The sequence below is a fragment of the Panthera pardus genome, unplaced genomic scaffold, assembly GCF_024362965.1.
Source record: "Panthera pardus isolate Hobbes unplaced genomic scaffold, ASM2436296v1 HiC_scaffold_22, whole genome shotgun sequence".
In the NCBI taxonomy this organism is placed as follows: Eukaryota; Metazoa; Chordata; class Mammalia; order Carnivora; family Felidae; genus Panthera; species Panthera pardus.
In genome coordinates, this window is record NW_026526788.1 from 46,711,325 (window position 1) to 46,731,216 (window position 19,892).

At 40.0% G+C, this 19,892-nt stretch overlaps 1 protein-coding gene across 2 annotated transcripts in view; it reads right to left on the minus strand.

The window, feature by feature from the left end:
• Positions 1 to 19,892, minus strand: part of ERCC6 (ERCC excision repair 6, chromatin remodeling factor) — a 77,924-nt gene that overhangs the window by 16,703 nt on the left and 41,329 nt on the right. For both annotated transcript variants that reach the window (XR_002078782.2, XM_019444909.2), the window contains exons 8-11: positions 15,850 to 15,985; positions 6,582 to 6,752; positions 5,957 to 6,133; positions 1,168 to 1,284 (exon numbers count right to left, since the gene is read on the minus strand). Coding sequence is in view for 1 of the 2 variants with exons in the window: in XM_019444909.2 (XP_019300454.2) it covers positions 1,168 to 1,284; positions 5,957 to 6,133; positions 6,582 to 6,752; positions 15,850 to 15,985 (601 nt within the window). In the remaining variant the exon portion in view is untranslated. The remainder of the gene's footprint in view (positions 1 to 1,167; positions 1,285 to 5,956; positions 6,134 to 6,581; positions 6,753 to 15,849; positions 15,986 to 19,892) is intronic.

Below are 19,892 nucleotides of genomic sequence, written 5' to 3' on the forward strand. Positions count from 1 at the left end.
AATTTAGGAGGATGTAGAGCAAAGAAGTGAAAGCATGAAAAAGGACAAATAAAACAGCACAGCAACTGGTGGATTTGGAATTAGACAAAGAACAGAGCACTGTGGCCTGAGACACTGGTGGGAAAGAGAGACCTGCAAGGGGAATGCTAAGATCAAGGGCTGAGTTTGGAAATAAGTCTGGGGGAAGGGAAGAGGCAGGGATAGAAAAGCCTTGGTGACAGATCTCTAAGATCTTTTATATTTTCAACACTGAGAAATCTACAATGTACTTACTTTCAAAAGAAGGTGTAGTCATTGGTGGAGATAACAGACCACCAGGATGGCCTTTAAAAGGATGCCCCTTTTACAACCTAAGTCAGATGACATCATTCCTTGGCTCAGTATCTCCCTGTGAACCACCTCCTCCCTCACAGTAAAATCCAGTCTTCAGCGTGACCAGCAGGCCCTGTTGATCTGGCCAGCCATCTGACTTCTCCCTCTGACCACTGTCATCCTTCTTCCTGCCCTCAGGCCACAATGCCTTCCTTGAAGGTACCAACGCCCTTCCACTTCCATCTACCTAAAATGCTCTTCTTCCAAAAACTCCATGATTCACTCCTTCACCTTCTTTAGGCCTCTGTTAAATGTCCGTTTACCAGAGAAGAGACCGCTAGCCATCCCTTACAAGAAGCCCCCTTCCCCAAATCCTCGCCCTTACTCACCCCATCCCCCTTACCCTGCTCATTTTTTCCTCCACACTACTGCTGCCTGCCATGTGACATATTTACCTATGACTATCTCCCCTCCTCAAGAATGAACGTGAGTTCCATGAGAGTGAGCGTTTGCTCTGTTCATTGCTATCTCCCAGGAATGTGACTGGCACCTACTATGATTTGTGGCAAGAATGAGTTGGGGCTTGAGGAAAATAGAGAAGTTTACAAGTGCAGCTGGAGGAATATGTGTGTTAATAAGCAAAAGAGCAAAGCCTGTGGACAGAGGAAGAGTCCTGCCGAGGGCAGATGACACAGCAGGCTCACCTGTCACATACAGATGTATACAAATGTAAAGCAGCAGCCCGGCAGCACCAGCGACCACACCTGTTAGCCTCGCCAACTTTGTGCATGAAAAGTAAACAGAGAGGTACACCCACGCTTCAGAAATGTTTTGGTAACTCCTCGATTTACAGACCTGTTCATTTTTATCTGGCAAAGAAAGGCTCATTTTGACATCTGACTTCATTCTCCGCAGTAGGTATGGATTTATGGTATCTCGTAAGACACATGCACATTTATAAGCAGTTTTAACCTTTAATAAGAGAAAAAGGTTAACAATTACTTATGTTTAAGAAATACATTTGTTCTTACCTCTCAACTGATTCCCATGTTTAAAACAAAATTTTTTAATGACCTCTGGTTGTACAAAAGTGGCTGGAAATGGCTGGAAAACGGTTTGGAAAAATTAGGATAAGCTCCATATATTCCATTAGGTGGCAGATTTCATAAGATCTCATCAGTAAAAAAAAACTGACTAATCAAATTTACAAAAAAGAACTGGTAATTCTGTGCCCTATTTCTCCTCCATACTTTGCTTTAATTATTATTATATAGTTAGACCTTAAAGTAGAGATTGGTTTGGTTCTCGACTACCCTCTAGGGAAAAAACAGCTTTCAAATGAATCTCTGTTTATAATCTTGCATTCTCCAAAAGCAACAAAGAAACTGCTGCCCTGCAAGACTGAAGATCAAAAGCTAACTCTGGGGGAAAGCTGCAGCAATGGGAGCAACCAGATAATAAGCTGAGATTACTGCCCACTGGGGACTTAGGAGAGTAAGTTCAAGAAAAGCCCTATGATCCCAGAAATAAAAGGTCACTCTAGCCTAAGACAGAGCATATGGTTCTGTAATGGAGCATAGCCACATGAGATGGGTATTAACTGTATGTAGAAAAACAAAGACCCACAGCTCGGGAAACACTCCCTCTGCAATTCACTTAAAGGCAAACAACGAATTCAATAAATTATTGATACCTGGAAAAATCTAAATAGGCTTAACAACCTAGTAGGGAGGACTATTTAATGAAACAAGAAAAATTCCAAACAAAGTTTAAATTTAACAGAGTTAGCTGCAAAATGAAGGGCAATAAAAAGAGTATGACTGTGTAATACATACAGAAAAACTCATGTTAAAAAGTAACATGTAAAAAACATTTTAAAAGACCCTAAGAACACCTTACTCAAGTCTGTAGACATGTTACGTGCATGTATGTGTGCGTATCTTGTGTGTATGGGCATATATAAATATAAAAACAGGATTTACTTGGAATAGTAGACAATAAACAAACAAGTTCAATAAACAACTTTTAATTACAGGTAACCTCATAAATGTATCATTCAGACACTGATAAAAATTACCCTGAAGATGATGATCAGGAACATATTATTGTTTGTAATACAGAGATGATAAATTTCAAAATTTAACATGACATTATAGTCCCACCAAGGAAGCAAGTGCACGGTTTAAATTCTTCCTAAAAATATATACATTATGTTAAGGAAACTGTCCCCACATCCCCACCTCTACCCACATTTCTGATCTCCAGAAGCATGGGTGAGTAGATGATGATTCAGGAAAACCAGGGCTGGGCTGGTGGATCGCCTGGCTACTCATTCCCACTCTTTCTTCTGTCTGTCCACCCCTCTGGAGAGTTCTCCTTCCCCCACCCCTCCCTGCTCCTGGCCTACTGTGGTGAACTCACAGGGGTCAGACCTCAGAGTGGCTGGGGATGGGTCTGTTTTTCATACCCAACTCTCTTCAAAGAAAGATCTACAGCTCTGGAATGGGGTGGAGATAGGAGAGCAAGGAACACCAAGAAACCCAATTTTAGCCTGGATGTCAAGCCATGTTCTCAGTGCAACTTTCCTAGGCTATCCTGTGCTTCATGCAATAAAGCTGATTCTATATTTACTCCCCCTCTGCCTCTCTGTCTCTCTGTGAATAAACATACATGGTGGGGATCCAACTGTATTTCTCTTAACTATCCCTCCCAGCTCTCTAGTACCATGGAAAATGGAGACCTAGCTGAGCACGCCCGTGCTTCCTTCCTACTCCTGTCAAGGTGGAGTGATCATCACTCCCCAGTTCTGCCTGTTCCAGAGCTGAGTGACCTTAGGCCAGTCACCAAACCACCGAGTCTCAATAACCTTGAGCAAGAAATGAGGAGGTTCTTTTCAGTTCTAAAATCCCTGCACAAGCTTATTAACATGCAAATCCAAGAAGCAGTCCATATTCTTGGCAGTTAATGTTCTTCTCCCTCACCTTCCTCAGCCTAGCATAATCCTCTCTCTCCCAGGGAGCCTTTCTTGACTCCCACAAGCTCTGATATTGCATTATCTCCCCTGATCACAGTCCTCATTACCCTGTACTACGATCATCTGTTTATCACGTTCCCACTGTGCACCCACCACTGGAGTGGATACTATTCAAGGTAAGGTTCTGGTTGCCAGCCACTTCTCATCATTTTAGCCCCAGCCTGACACAATAAATTATCTGCTGACAGACTATCTTCTTGGGATTCAGTAATTGATGGCAACCATGGACGTATAAAAGCAAATGTAAAAACAACACCTCTGCTCCCAAGGACCTCATAACCAAAAAAGAGAAAAAAAGAGAAGTACACAAACTTCTGAAACAAGGCCTTCAAAGAAGAAACAAGACCATGTTTACAGGTCTCAAAGTCTCTCCCCATAAGTGATTTATTAATTCCGAAGGAAGTGGTTAACTTCAAAGAGTTTAGAGATCTGGTAAATACCACCTTACCCAAGTAATCAGACCACCACCACCAACTACAACCACCACCAATGAAGGGACAGACCAACAGCATGAGCCTCCAGATGTGAAGAACTGAGAAACGCAAGTCACAGAGAATGTGAGACAAACCCAAAGTGAGGCACTTTCTACAAAACAACAGGCCTATAGTCTTTAAAATTATCAAAGTCATAAAAGGCACAACAAAAACAGAGGAACTGTTGCAGATTAAAGGAGGACTAAGCAGGGAAAGTACTGGAACAACTGGCAACATGTGAATGACTACACCTCAGAATTATACCAGTGTTGAATTTCCTTCTGATTTTGATGTTTTTACTGTGGCTATGTTCTTAGGAAATACACCCTGAAGGATCTGGAGGAAAAGGGCATAATGTCTGCAACTTGCTCCCAGATGATTCACACAAATCAGTATAAATTTGCATGCACATGTACAGAGATGGGGAAGAGAGAGAGAAGGAAAGACCTAACAAAGGTGGCAAAATGTCAGCAAATGCTAACAAGTGGTGAATCTAGTGAAGAGTATAACAGTTCTTTTTACAATTCTTGCAACTTTCTGTTAAGTTTGAAATTATGTCAAAGTAAAAATTCGTTAAGAGAATGGTATAAATGATGGACAACAAGAACTCAGTGGAGGAAGAAGGCTCTTATAAAAGTTAGTTATAAGTCATTCCATCTCAAAATGTAAAAGGTATTAAAATGGTTTTAACAATCCTCTAATTTTAAAGGGCTAAAATTCTTTCTCTAAATATTTTAAAACACGTAAATGTCTCTTTTGGTGGATGGCTTTATTTCTGGGTCAGTCATGACCTGGCAGGTACAAGTCCCGCAGGAGGTCTGTGCAGAGACCCTCCTCCTCACCGAGGCCGAAGCCTGCCTCCAAGTGCCACAAACTGCCCTCAGGTCAGCCTCCTGACATTCCTCTCGGAGCAACTCCCTTTTCCCAGTCACCCAGACCTAAAACCTCAGGGTCTGCTGCAGCAAGCTCACCACGTCCGCTCCATTTCCTTTATCTTGTCGGCCCCCACATCTTGTTTCTTCTGCCTACAAAGATGCCACTTAGAGCTTTTGCTCTTCACCTTCCTCCTAAGAACCACCGCCCAAGTCCAGACCCAGGTCCTCATCACCCTCACTCCTAACGATTCCTGAGGGTCCCTCAAAGCCAGCCTCCCTCCCACAACCATCTGCAGCCTGGGTGACTCTCCGAGAGCAACCTCCTTTCAGCCTCCTACTTGGATACCTTCTGTGGCTCTTTGCTGCCTGAGCACCTCTGCCTGCATCCCTTTCAAGGCCCCCATTTCTGGCATCCACACCTTCCCTGTGATATATCTCACAAGCATCTCCAGTGCAATCAGGCATGTCTCTTCACTGCCCGTGGCCATATAACGTGGCTGCATTCATATTGCTGCCCTAATCTAGAATGCCCTCGCTCTTCTTAGAGGGAGGCAAACCATACGAAACTCTTAAATACAGAGAACAAACTGAGGGTTGATTGGCAGCGGGGGGAGCAGGGGAGAGGGGAAAATGGGTGATGGGCACTGACGAGGGCACTTATTGGGATGAGCACTGGTTGTTGTATGTAAGTGATAAACACAGGAATCTACCCCCAAAACCAAGAGCACACTGTATACACTCTATGTTAGCCAACTTGACAATAAGTTATATTAAATAAATAAATAAATAAATAGATAGATAGATAGAATGCCCTTAAATAAATAAATAAATAAATAAATAAATAGATAGATAGATAGATAGATAGAATGCCCTCACTTTTCTTAGGCTGTTTTCCCAGAATCAGGTTAAGGGTCACTTGAGTGTTGCATTAAGTTCTCTCTGAACAACTCAATCCTCCCTGGCTTCCCCTTTTCTAAGCTTTTACACTACCTTGTAAATATACTAAATTATATACTGTCCAGAACTGATTCATCCTTGTTTCATAATTCTGACTGCTCCTGAAAACTTTACATGAGTTTTTAAAACTCATCTGGAAAAATATATGCTATCAAGCACAAATGATTTTGTGATTTTTGGCAGATACTGGTTTATAAGCTTGGCCATTTCCCTTATATTATGAATGACTTGGCTACAAAGTATAGTACTTAGTAGGCACATTTAAATATTAAAATGCCTGAAGTGTTACCTGCCCAATACATTACCTGTACTGGGGAGGCATTTGAATATCCCCCCATGGTGATAGGAACCGAGAACTGCTCCATGAACACAGGCAACGTGCCTAACTTTCCTGGGAAGATGAAGTCAAAGAGCGACCACAGCTCCCGGAGGTTATTTTGCATCGGTGAGCCAGACAAGATGATGCGATGAGGGGTGCGGAACTATTTCGGGAAAGAAAACACTTTTTTATTAAATTCACTTTCCAAGGGATGACTACCATCCCAACCCCAAAATACTCCCATGCAATCCTGTTAAATTTTAACACTTTTACATATCATTTTAGTCATCTCCAAAACATGGACACTTTATGCAATTTTAATTCTTCAATTACATGTAAATAAATAGGGAAGAATTTTTCTTATTGTTCAAGCTGAATACTACAGATCAGAGTCAGGTTTGGTTACATCTTAACAAATGACCCCTACAAGAGACATTTAGTAATGTGAACAATTAGAATTTTTAAAAACATGATAATGGGCAAGAATAAAGAATTTTCTGCATTAAAGCAAAATGTGTATTTCAAATCCCTTATGCAAAGCCCCTAAGTGTGTTACTCTCAATTAAACACTATTTTTCACCTGGAAATCCCCCAGTTATAAAAGGTCATACCTGTTTGCAAGCAAGGGTGACAGCAGCATTTGGATTTCGAATTTTGTGCCCCTCATCCAATATCACATAGTGCCAGTCATGCCTGCTAATGTCATCTTGCATCAGCCGAATGTAGGAGTAAGAAGTGATCAAAATGCCATGACAATGAGCAATATCTCGAATTAGTTTCTCCTAAAATATAAAATGGAAAAGCCAGTTTTAAATAAGCTCATTTAAATAAGCTAAATGAGTGTTACTCTTTGAGTGGCAACCTTTCAATCATGATATAATCTAATGCACTTTTAAAATATGTATACAAACATAATATACACAATTATGCATTATTAGCACTGGAAGTTTACTTTATGTTTCATTAATCTGTAAGTGGTAAACACAGACTGCCATATCTACTATTAAGCGGGGGAGCCTCAAAAGAAGACTAGAAAAAGTTATAATATGTAAACACTTACCCAATTTTTATTTTTCTAAAATCTCCTTCCGTGTCAATCCTTGTTAAATTTAAATCAACAAGGAGGATGGGAAGTGATTATTTTAAAACCAGAAAAAGAAAATGAGAGAAAAACCAAGGAGACAAGACAAATCCAGGAGCTCTACCAGTATAAAACATGAAATCCGAGAGAAGAGAGTAGAAAAGGACATAAAAGCAATGATTTTTTTTTTTTTTTTAAGGTAGCAAAGGGACAATCTTTCCATAATTGTAGGGGGAAGGCTTTGACCCTGGAATTCTGCATTGATCCAGACTAGCAGTCATGCCTGAGAGAAACAATAAATTCACCTTCAGACAGGCAAAAACAGAAAACAAACTAGAGACAGATTAGGTAGGGTATGTTATATATCCAGCCAGTGAGAGGTGACTGCACCAAAGAACATGGTACCTTTCCAAGGGCAGAAGAAACACACAGCACTCTGCAGAGTGGCGACAGCAGAGCCTAGAACACACAGCACTCTGCAGAACGGCGACAGCAGAGCTCCCTGAACCGAAATGCTCATCACACACAGAGCACTTGCAGCAACTCTATGAAAAAGGACAGAGGTCCTATTACTAACCCCTGTTTTACAGATGAGGAAACCAGTAACAGACCAGGTCACACAGCTGGTAAGTGGAGGAGTCACGATTTGAAAGTATAAAGGCAGCCAACTCCAAAGCTAGTATTAACTAAATATTAGGCAATGCTGCCTCATACTTAACTGTAAAAGAAAAAAAAATTTAAGGGAAAATTACATGTAATATATATATACCAGTTCTCAATATAAATAACAGGTATCCTCTGCTTCAAACTAGCCACTTCACTTTTAGGAAAGACCTATATTAGTATCTGTTTTTGCCAACCAAAAGAAATCCAAAGAGGATTTCGCTTTTATGAAAACAGGTGAAAAGCAAAATTAGTGTTCAGTGTTTGTTTAGCAGGGAGCCATTCTAGAAGCATTATGCACCCCAGCAACTAGAGTGGCGCCACCAGGCTCCTTCTCCAGGAACTACACTCAGCATCTTGGCAGTAAGCTGCCGTGCTCGGAAGCGGGTCCATATGCGTTTGGTGACTTGTTTCGTGCATGTTAGCAAGATGTGTCGTAAAGTATCAGAAAAGCCTTAGAGAGGTTATTTTTGCGGTCTGGGGATGCTCAAGAGTTTTTCCATATAAATTAATGGCAAGGGCTTCTTCACTTCATGCCACTTCAGTGTATGAAAGGTTTTATGGGAACGCTCTACTTTTGGGTAGTGGGGAAACCTATATTAAAACAGTAGGTGAATATGAAAGCATTGTTTTAAATGCTAATGAAACTGTTCAGAATAAATCTAAAACACAAAAAGGGATATATTTTTAAGCGTCACTGTAATTCCTGTTTGGTTTAACAAAACCTAGAGTGTGTACCGGAGAAAATAAAAGTGTACTAAAAGTGCCACCCTAAGGACAGAAAGGGGCACAGGTGACACACACTGTGTGGTTCTTAATTGTGAAAGAAAAATAGGTTGGATTTACATTTGTAAAAAACAAGCCCACCTACTGATCCACAGTTGCTACTTCAACTGTGTACAAATACAAGAAAAGAAACAGACTGCAGAATTATCAAGGGGGAAAAGTAAGAGAATATAGGGGAAAAAAGTCAGGAAAATAGAACACAAAAAATACAATAGCTGGTTTCAGACTAAATGTACCAGGGGTCTCCACAACGATAGCAGGTCACTAGCAGCGAGACTTTCCAATGGGTGGGTACACACTGCCAAACCCTTAGACCCAAACTAGACTGGCACTGAAAGTTGGAAATATGGGAATTACCCAAGAAATGCAAACAGAAACAGGGCAGATCTAGAAATACAAATATCAGACAAAAGGAACTGACCAGACAAAAAGAGAGGCATTTGATATTTTAAAGGAGACAACATACCAAGGAAGAGGAGCCAGGCATGGCCAGGCACCTGTCTACCAAAAAGCCCTACAACAACCCACGAGCACAAGCACTCAGAGCTGCACTGACGAAACAGTACATCCACAGCCTGCAGGGCAACCGACCACAGCCTCCCAGAGTTTTTGACAGGTCAGAAGAGAGAAAGTAAGATTAAAGAAAACAAAAGGTCAAAAATTAAGATACAAATGTTCTGATGTGCACTCTCCATGAGCTCCTTGTAATAGCTATCGGCAGAGCTTTCGACCACACAGAGAATACTCGTTCTTTACATGCCACTGAGGCAGAAATCAAACTAAGCGGTCAATGCAATCTGCTAAAAAAGGAAAATGAGAGAACACGATAAAAACAACAATTAGTGGACATTAAAAAAAAACAAAAAACAAAAAACCCTGGTAGAACTAAAAAAGTAAAAATCGAAACAGCTCACTGAAAAGACCAGACAAACCTCTGTAAACTCAGCCCAGAAAGCAGACTCAGATGCACAGCATGAGAAATGTCAAAGGAACACAACCCAGATGTAGACAATACACAAATATGTATTCTCACCAACACCACTGGTGAGCTAATGCCAAAACCCTGAACACTTTGACAGAAGATGACTATTAAAAAAATAAAGTACCAAAATGGACCCAAGAAAAATGAGACAAACCGATCAGACCAATTACTGAAAAACCTGAAAAAGATGGTATGCTCTTCTCACCAAAAGTCAACCAGACCCAAAGGGTTTCATGAGTAAAGTAAGAATCCATCCTGTTGTTTAAACTGTTCCAAAAAGCAGGAAAAGACAGGACACATTTCAATTCATTACTGTAAGACTAGTAAAACCTTGTTTTCAAAACTAATAGACACAACACACACATGTGTGCACTCCCTACTAGAGATCCATTACTTTATAAATAAAATCTAGTAGTATATTAACCTAATAAGGCTCATCGCAGGAATACAAGAGCGAAATATTAGGAAACCTGATGTAATAATTCATGTAATCACAATCATACCAATTTTGTAAAACTCAACATCTTCAAAAATGACTTTAATATTACGTTAATAAACTAGGATTGGAATATTTTTCAATTCAATAGAGTATAAAAGGGTACAATAGGAGCCAAAGAATTTTGAAAGAGAAATATAAAGTGGGAGAAATGACCTCCTCATGTCATAACACACTCAAAACTTCCAAGTTAATAAAACTGCCTTAGAGGATAATTAGGATATCTGGTATGTTAAAGGTTCAACGGGGAGATCTGTATTATCATTATCATTATTATCATTACTATTATTATTATTATGACTACTACTCTGCCATCCCCCTATTCCCAATTTTCAATGCCTGCACAGTACTACACTGAAGACCACACCTGATTAACCATTTCCCAACTTTGTACCTTATGATGAATGTACAGTAAAAACCTCAGGGCTCACAGCTTTACAAACACACATATAGGTTCTCCTGGGACTCACCTCCCTCCATTTTGCCCTTGCAACACTGCTATTCCAATGCCACTGGCCCCACCACAGCTACCAGTAGCGCCCATGAAGAAAAACAGGCTGTCCAAAGAAGCACTACTCTACCTCAAACACCTCATCCCGTCAGTCCTGCGATTTTTTGAAGCCAGAGTAGATGTTAATAATTCCTCTGCATCTAAATTTTCCCCTGAGACTGTGGACAGGCAGCTACCACAACTCTACCCCCATTTTCCCCTCCAGGAGAGCAGTGGCTGCTCAAAGTCATGAAGCAGGTAGGACCCAAGAAGATAGCAAACTGAAATACAGAACGTGAGTGCTTAATTTCTCCTCTAGACCTGGAGCTCTGTGTATACATAGAAGAGGCGGGTGAAAACAAGTACAAATGTTTGGGGCTTCAAAAACAGCACAAGTCAAATTACCACTCACGTTTATAAAACATCCACTGCATTGTAGCCAAACCCTGCAAATGTAGGCCTACTTGCGCATGACCCTGAAACTCCTAACTGTTAGATTCAGGATGGTCATTCCATTAACCCCCCAGGAATACTGCTCCAAACTGGATTCTGGACATCACTTCAACCGAGTTAAACAAATGAGATGCCAAGCCCCTCAAATACACACCAGTGGAACCATGTTCAGCTTCTTTTGCAGGTATAAGGATCAAAGTTTATTTGGAAAATTCTGTAATGTTAAGCTATAGAAATACAGAATTTCTACCATATTCAGAAGATACATGACAGTGATTAAGAATCAAAAGGACACTTTTATAAAAAGAGTAAGAATCTTTTTAAAAAAATATCCCTATTGAAAATATAACCTCCACTTAACAGCCACTGGGTAAAAACACCATCTAAGATTATTTGTTTTCACCTGATTCAATCTCAGAATTCTATAACTGCCTAGACTGGAGTTTCAATAATGGTGAATTGTTGAATATTATGGACGTCTCTATCCAAACACTTAAGACAAATCATCTCGGGCGGTTTCAAATTAAAAGCTTGTAAAATATGTAACCTCTCCTAGTTTTTGCAATTAATAGGGTACATCTGCAATTAGCCTGACTTACTGAATGCAGTGCTGTTGTCATTAAAAGATGTCTGTGGAAGTGCTGCTGTTATTATGGAGGCTCAGGAGACCAATCCCTCCTAGAGGGCAAACAGTGGACTGGTAGAAAACAACAGCCATAAATCACACTGTCAGGCAGCGGGGAGAGCGGAGTGGAGCACAGGCACATGAAGGCCATTCACGATAAACACAGCACGGCAGCTTCCCGGGCAGGATTTACTGCACCTGTAATTAATTAAAATTTCCTTCAAGCTAAATCTTTAATAAACAAGGATTTGTGCTGACAATGAAGAAAAAAGGGCTCCAGCAACATAATTTTACAATATACTTCACAGAACAAGCATAGCATCTATCATTTCTTGTATCAGGTGTATACACTGTCTCCAAAGTTAATAGGAATTACATCACTTTGTGTTATAATTTGTGTACTTGGAATGGGTCTGAAATATTTAGGATGTTTGAGGGACCATGTGGTCCTTTTCTACTTTTATCTGTTATATCTCTACTTGACTCCCTTCCAGCTCGTTAAAAAGCCAAGTCTTTTGACTCCTAACATTCCAGAAAACAGGCCTTTTTAAAAACACGTGATGGCAGTTTCATCAAACAGCCACGTTTTCCTGTGGTTTGTTCTTTAATCGTACCTTGCATTTTGCAAAAAGAATTTCAACATGCTATTTCATTGTTTCCATTTGGGGCCAAACGTACCTGGATGTGAGAAAAAAAGGTCTAGAAGTGAATGCCCACGAACGTGTTTGATAAAGCAAGTGTGAACCTTCTATCTAGAATGTATTTATACTCAATCAGTCAGAAACATCAGAGCATCTTTTCTTGACTACTGAGAAGAAGGAGTCTACAACATTCTTTGTTTCTAACAGTAAGAATTGTAACTGAGTTACATGCCAAGGACAACACTAAGCTTTTGTGTACATCTGTTACCCCAATAACTCTTCACAAAATTACCAAAAAATACTCATTTTTCAGGACATCAAACTAGGCTCAGAGAAGTTAAATGACTTGCCCAAGGTCACAAAGCTATCAAACGGCAAATCCAAGATTGGAACCCTAGTCTGGTAATGACAAAATTTATGCTTTGGAGCCTTTAAGTTATTGTTGCATTTCCCACTCTTCTGCCTCTAAGTGCCACAAATTTGTCACAGTGAGATTAAACTCTTTGAATTATCGAAAATATTCCACATAATTACTATATCCTGCATAGCAGGAAAAGGTAGGAGAGACAAAGTGACAACTGTTTCAGAATATAAGCATGAAATTTCTCATTATGTATCTTCCAACAAATTGAAAAAAGGGTCCTTAATAATTAAACTTCATAACAGTGCTAAAGACGCCACCACCCACTGTGAATTATGTGAGAAGTATCACAAAACTGCCTTCTTTTATTATCTTTTCATATATTTTCTTTCCCCAAGAAAATGGTTAGCTTTTCAAGGTCAGTTAAAAACATCACATCCATTTTTTAGAGCCCTAACAGCATCAAATACGTACAATATCATGTTTATAGTTATTCAACAAATGTATGCTAATTGACTCATATCAAGTTTCTCTATGTTAGAAAAAAGGGATCATGAAACATAATGAGAAATGGAAAATCTTAGATTCCTATTAGATGAGATTTCAATTGACCATTAAAGATGATTCAGAAGACTGAAAATGTCTTTATCTGATTTGATTGTTTGGCTGAAATATTAGCCACATATATTTTTGCATGGCTCCTGGGTTTGCACTTGATAATTCTAAATTATGCTGTCAATCAAATACAATATTAACAAAGACAATATAGGGTCACATGGTGAGAGAGGTGGGAAGCTACAAGGCAATGTAAGGAAGAAGAATGATAGATGCGTTCCATTCAGAAATGGTTTGATCATTTGATGTCTGTTCTCTAAATGAAATTTTTTTCTAGTTTTTAAATTTTTACGCCATATCAGCTACAACAAATCATTACGAAAATCAAGACAATCTACTTGAATAAGTAGAACAATTCTTGAGTTATTACTTTTAAGTTTTCTAAAGAGAATTTCTCTTCTGTATTTTCTCTATCACTGAATGTCCCTATGCCAGAGCACCATTATCACATTTAGATAGGACAGCTACTGGACACAGAAAGCCCCACCATGGAGAAAAAGAATCTCAGCTGATAGGGACAGAAAGTAAGTTAGGCATTACATGCTGGGTTAGACGCCAGACTAGCAATGACAGAATATTTGAAATACGATTAAAAAACATAAACTGTACTGCAATGTAACACATTATCTGTAAGCCAACAGGAATGCATGGGGTGGTGACAAAGATCTTCACACATAAATATAAAAGGAAGGGGCAAAGGTATCAAATGTCACTTTGGTGTTTGAATCCAACAGCTGGAGTTCTGATCTCAGGAAGTGTTAGTAACAAGGTCTGTGCAAAGGATTTAAAGTATTTTCAATGTGTCCTCATCACAAATAACAAACTGATACTAACAATAATGAGTAATAAACTGATTGTGTTTCTAAGTCAAGACTAGTCTGTAAGATGCAAAAAAAGATTTTATCTTTTGCATAACAACTTACATCTTTAGAGATCTGGAATACTTCATAATGGAAAAGAAATGGTAGAGTTAATTAAGGGTCAGAGGAAAAACACAAGTCTACAGCTTTTCCTCAAAAGTTAAATAAGAAACTTCAGGTTAAGGTCCTTGGTAAATGGTAAAGCACTGAAAAAATTATGAACATTCATATGTATGCAGGTGTCTGTGTGTGCAAAACGACCTCAGAAGATGAAACCACTGTAAACAAAAGTGAAATATCTATTCTTTAAAGTTCTGCCCTCCAAACAAGGAAGCAAGTCGCACCAACAGAGACCTTACACTTACATGAAGACAGTTCTTCAGTTTAAAATAAAAGAGGAAATGCAGGTAAGCCACGATATACGGTGAAAGTGAATAAATGCCCTTCAGTATCCCAAAAGAAAAGAAAAGGTTAAAGAGGAACATATGAAAAGTGTACCTCTTAAAGAGAAGCATCAACTAATGAATCCTGCTGCAAGAGTTTGCAACATAAAACATTAAGAAACATCAATAGACAAACAAGTGAAAAAAGGCATCAAAAATGTTTTACAGGGTTGACGAAAAGATAGTTACAATTTAGTTTGACTAGAAAAAAAAAATCTAAACTGTTATTTTCATGCTGTTAAAAATCACTGGATTTTTTTTTTTTGTTTTGATCACAGCATTAACCCTACTTCATTAATTATTTTAATTCAGTTTGTTACCATCACTTAAAATTCAGGGCAAAGTCGACTGATTTTAACAGCAGCTACTATAAGCAAGATTCCATCTCATCAACCTTGAGCTACCAAATTATAAACAGTCCTTACTTACTTTTATCAAAAGTTCCACTTACGATCATGAACAAAATGGGACTCTGGGAGGAAAGGGGTACTGGGTGAACCCACGGAAAGTGGAGTTTAGTGGCTCACATGCATCCACCTCAGTGAAGCAAACACTCAGCAGCTCTTTCAGGTACACTGCTCTTGGGGGGGGAACACAAGAGCTCACTCAAGAGCCCCAAAGACTTGGGAAAGAAAGAACTCATAACAAACTGCCACTTCCCGTCAATAGTGTAACCTGCAAACCCACAGCAAAGAAGGGTAATTATTCATTTAGGCAGAGTCTGGATGGTCAGAGATGAGAATTTAGAAGTATAATACAACCTCTCTATGCTACCCATTGGAGCACAGTAAACTTCCTTTTTAATGTGACTAAAACTACAAATAAGTGAAGAAATTCAACTTTCAAAATACAGTGGTTATGCTTACATGATGACCAAGAATTCAGAGACCAAAAAAGCAATTTAACTAAAAAGCAACAATACAAATTAGGAAATTCGCAAAAAGGAAGATTGTTCTTTCGTCACTAAGAATATATTTAAAAGCACGTTAAATGCATTTACCAATGAGGTGTTCTATTACACTTTCCTTAAACTGTGTAAGGCCACTAATGCCCCAAATCCAGCTGGCTGACTGTTAATGTAAGCCCCGATGTATGGTCCCACTCATGCTAGTAGGCTTGTGGTGTGCCCTGTGACCAGTTGTATTTTGCTGGACAACAAACATGTCTCAACACCACTATGAACTGTTAGAATGATAAAGCCTACATTCCTAATTGTTTTGAAAATACACAGATCTAAATTAAATCAGTGACAATAAGATTAATGCAGAAAAGAAATAGGAACATACATGTGAGAAATATAGGCATCAGAGGGAAAACAAATATGTAAAATGGAAGACTTTAAAACCAAGCAAACTATAATTTACTGAAGTATTATAGTGTTACCTTTTTGTGAGTGTAGGAGCCAGTTTCATGCAGAATTGCCACTCTGAACGGAGGCCACCACGTGTGAAATTCCTTCACCCACTGATGCATCACTGTCGTTGGACAGACAATTATAGTCGGACCCAACCCCTTGAACCTGCACCCAAAACATCCAAGAAGAAAACACAACCATGAATGACAGCATATGGGTGATTAAGCACTAAAAAACAAAAAAGGAAACAAATAGAAGGCTAACAGTTTAAAAAAGAAGAGCCTAGCTATGGAAATCTATTTTTTCTTTAAAGAAAAAGCTATTGAGGTTAAAACCCAGTAAGTGAAATCTAGAGTAAAGTAAATGGAAACTGAACAAAAATTACATAACAAAAATACTTTCCTTTCCTCTTCTCCAGATTAGGGAAAATATTACAGGTTTCTTCAAACCAAAGAGAATCTTCTGTTTGAAGCTTTACAGCCTATGAAGAGTTTTCACTCACACAATTTCAATCAACTGCACAGCCCTAGAAAGTAAGCAGGACAGGAATGCTGCAGTGTTCCGGGGCTCTGGAGGCCGGCACGCCTGAGGCAACATGGTTACCAGCAGACACGGCAAGGCCTAGAGCCAGTCTTTACCCACCACAGCCTGCCTTCACTGCGTGGTGCTGCTCGCTCCTCTGGAGGGCACCACAGTGACCGCTTCCACTGGAAAGCCCATGCCACGAGCACAGCTGTACTGTTCTCACAGAGAGCAACAGAGCACTACGTGGCAAGAGGCTTAATGACAGTCACCCACTGACCCAGCAATCCTGAAGAAACATTTATGTACCAGGATACGCACCGTAGCATATTTACATTGTGGAAAAAGTGAGTGCTACCGAAACGTCCATAAAGACAACGACTGAACAAACCATCCCATTTCTTTAATTCAGCACAAGCCAGTGGGTCTGGACTCCAGCTCTGCACACATATGTGTCCTCTTGCACACATAAAGTGCAAGATCCTGGGCACATCAACTTAACCTCTTTCAACCTCAGCTTTCACATCTTAAAATGGGAATAATAATAGTACTGATCATATAGGGTTATATAAAGATTAAATCAGTTAACACCTGTAAAATGCTCACAACAGGGCCAGATAGCAAATATTACAAGCTTGTTAAATAAGATTGAATATTATATAACCATTAAAATCATTTTTGAAGAATATTTAAAAACCTGGGATAATATTCATAAGAAGTCTTTTAAAAAAACAAATTATGGAATCATCCCATCTCACTTACACACGGAGAGCTGGTAGATTGGTCCTGGTGGCCACTATCTCAACATCCATCTCTCCTCTCTCCTTCCTAACAGAACCACCATTTTGTTAGGTATCCTCTCTTCCTTCCCACACATGTACTTGATGGGACTGATGACTGCCTGGCTGAGGCGAGAGGGGAAAAGCAGGAACCCTGGTTCACGCACAGCAGTCAGCACACAGTACCCCCTGGCGATGCTCACTCTTCCACTCAGGGCCTGGCAAGTCTGGTTCACTCAGGGTAAGGATGGACTTCCATTCTAGGCTGGGGCAGAGTTTGCTCTTTTGGGTGCTCCTACCAATGGCTGATGGCCAGTTGGGTTACAGTGCAAGGAGACCTGATGACTAATAAGAACTGGCCATAGGAGAAAACTGAAGTCCCTGGGTCCCTGATCACATCACTGAGCTGCTGATCATACTGTGTCTACTGCCCACCTCCTCCATAGGTTCTTAGGTATACTACACGTATTGTGAACATCGGACTCAACATAAGGTTTCCCTTACTGGCAGTAAAAATAACCTGATACATTGCACACCGCAGGTAACTCACTGCATGTGTACCATCCTGCCCTTTCCCCCTGTTACAGTGGAAAAAGTATCCCTTTTTTGTCTGACCAATCCCTTTGCCTGTCCTTACCTCTCACTCATTCTGGGGCAGAGTCACTGCCACTCTCCCCCTCCCCCACCTTTTTCTGCCCCAAAAGGATGCTGAATATCTGATGCTAGATGCACACTGCATATGCTTTCCCCAAGCTACCTCATTAATCCCCATAGTTGTAATCTCTCCCTTTACACTGATGCCCTCAAATCTAGGTCCCCACCCCAGATCTCTTTCCTGAACTGCAAAGTACCATACTCTTGAATGTCTAATTGCTGGCTGACTTAGATGTCCCCACAGCACCACACATCATTCTTCTCTACCTCGCCCTCCTCCCATGTTTGCAAACCCAATGGAAAGGAACTGTCACCCACTGTCCAGGTATTCAAATTAGAAATGCATGCTTCCTCACTGATCTGTCCCTCTTGTTCTCTACCATACCCAACCTATGCTGACTTCATGCCATGTCTGCCTCCTAAATCCCTCTGAAAGGCACCCTTCTCTCCATCTACACTGTTAATGCTCCAGTTCTGGCCACTATCACCTCTTACCTAGGTTACTACACTTTTTAGCACAGTCATTTCAGAAAGGCAAAATCTGAATGTCTCATCCCTTTGCTTGAAAGCCTTTAATGTTTGCCCACTGCGCTTGAATAATCTACACACCTTGAGCTGGCCTATGAGACCACAAGGATCTGACCTCTGCTCACCTCTTCAGCCTCGACTCTCTCACTGCCCCCATCCCAACATCTGCCTCTGTGGTTCAGCACTCCACCTGCCAGTGCTGTCTTCAGTTTCTACGAAGTACATACTCCTCTGATCTCTCAACCTTCCCCTTGTCCCCTCTTACCCTCTTAACTGCCATCTATTTGTGCTTTAGCTCTTGAGCTTCTCCAGGGTCTTCCTCTTTCCCTCCAGATAGGTTAAGGATCCTTCTGTGGTATATCCACACTAGACAGGACCCCATACTAACCCTACCGTGACACATATCACTCTTATTGTAAATGTGTATTAGATCTTTCCTAAGCTCCTTGAGGGTAGGAATGGCCTCTTCTTCAAATGATCTCAATGCCCAGACCACAGGAGATAATGTATATTGGCCTTTTAAAATGAAAACATTTTCTTAAATGTTGTTAGAAAATATACTGAAATGTTAAAAGAGATGATTTCTGAGTTAGGGAATCATGTAATTTTTATTTTCTTGCTACAGCTCAGTAAATAATTCCTGACCTTAAAAAAATTTTTTGTAGGTTACTCAGAATAAATCACACAGTGCTTGATGTATTAAAAATAATCTTCTGCACAACTCAAAAATACCTAATAGAAAACAAGCCATAACCGAAATGAGGCTTACCCTTATATTCCAATGTGACAAAATGCCTCCACCCACTTCTAAATCCTCTCACCCTTCAGCTACAGTCACTGTCTCTGCCCCTCTGCTCCATATTAAGGTCTCAAGAAGTCAGAGGCTACAACAGACTGACACTTCTCACTGAATTCCCAAGCGAGAATCTGCTCCTCACTAAGGGCAGGTCCCATGCAGGACCTCAAGCTCCCTGGGGAGGGCATGACTTTGCTCTGGCCTCTTCCATGGCTACATTCCTTTCTAAAAGGATTAAATGCACCAGCTTCTTTACATCCTCCAAGGGGAACAAGAGTTATCATCAATATGCACTTAGCAGGGATTAGGAAACAACCAACCAAAACCTCTTTAAAATATTCACAAACTCACTTTCAAGTAAGCATGAATATACATACACACTGTATTCAGTTATACAGCATTTTTTCTTTTTATCACATGCTTTCTGCAAACGGCTACATTGATGACTCACACTTTGTCATTTAAGGCCAATATTTTATTCTAGCTAATCATCTATCTGGCATTACTATACCCTTTAATTTCTGCCATTTTCCCTCTATTAAAAGACTATGAAGATTTTCACACTGAGTGGAAATCTAGGAACAGACCTAGATTGTTCCTGAACCACAGAAGGGTCAATCAAATCCATTAACAGTCACATCAACTGAATCACCCTTTTCCAATCCTCAATACCAGTGAGATGAGCATAAGAAAAGGCTAAATGTACTAGAATGATTAGCATCAATTACCAAACTGGCTAAAATTTCTTTCATCCTTGATTATCATTGATTATCTAATGAGTTTAGGACAAGGC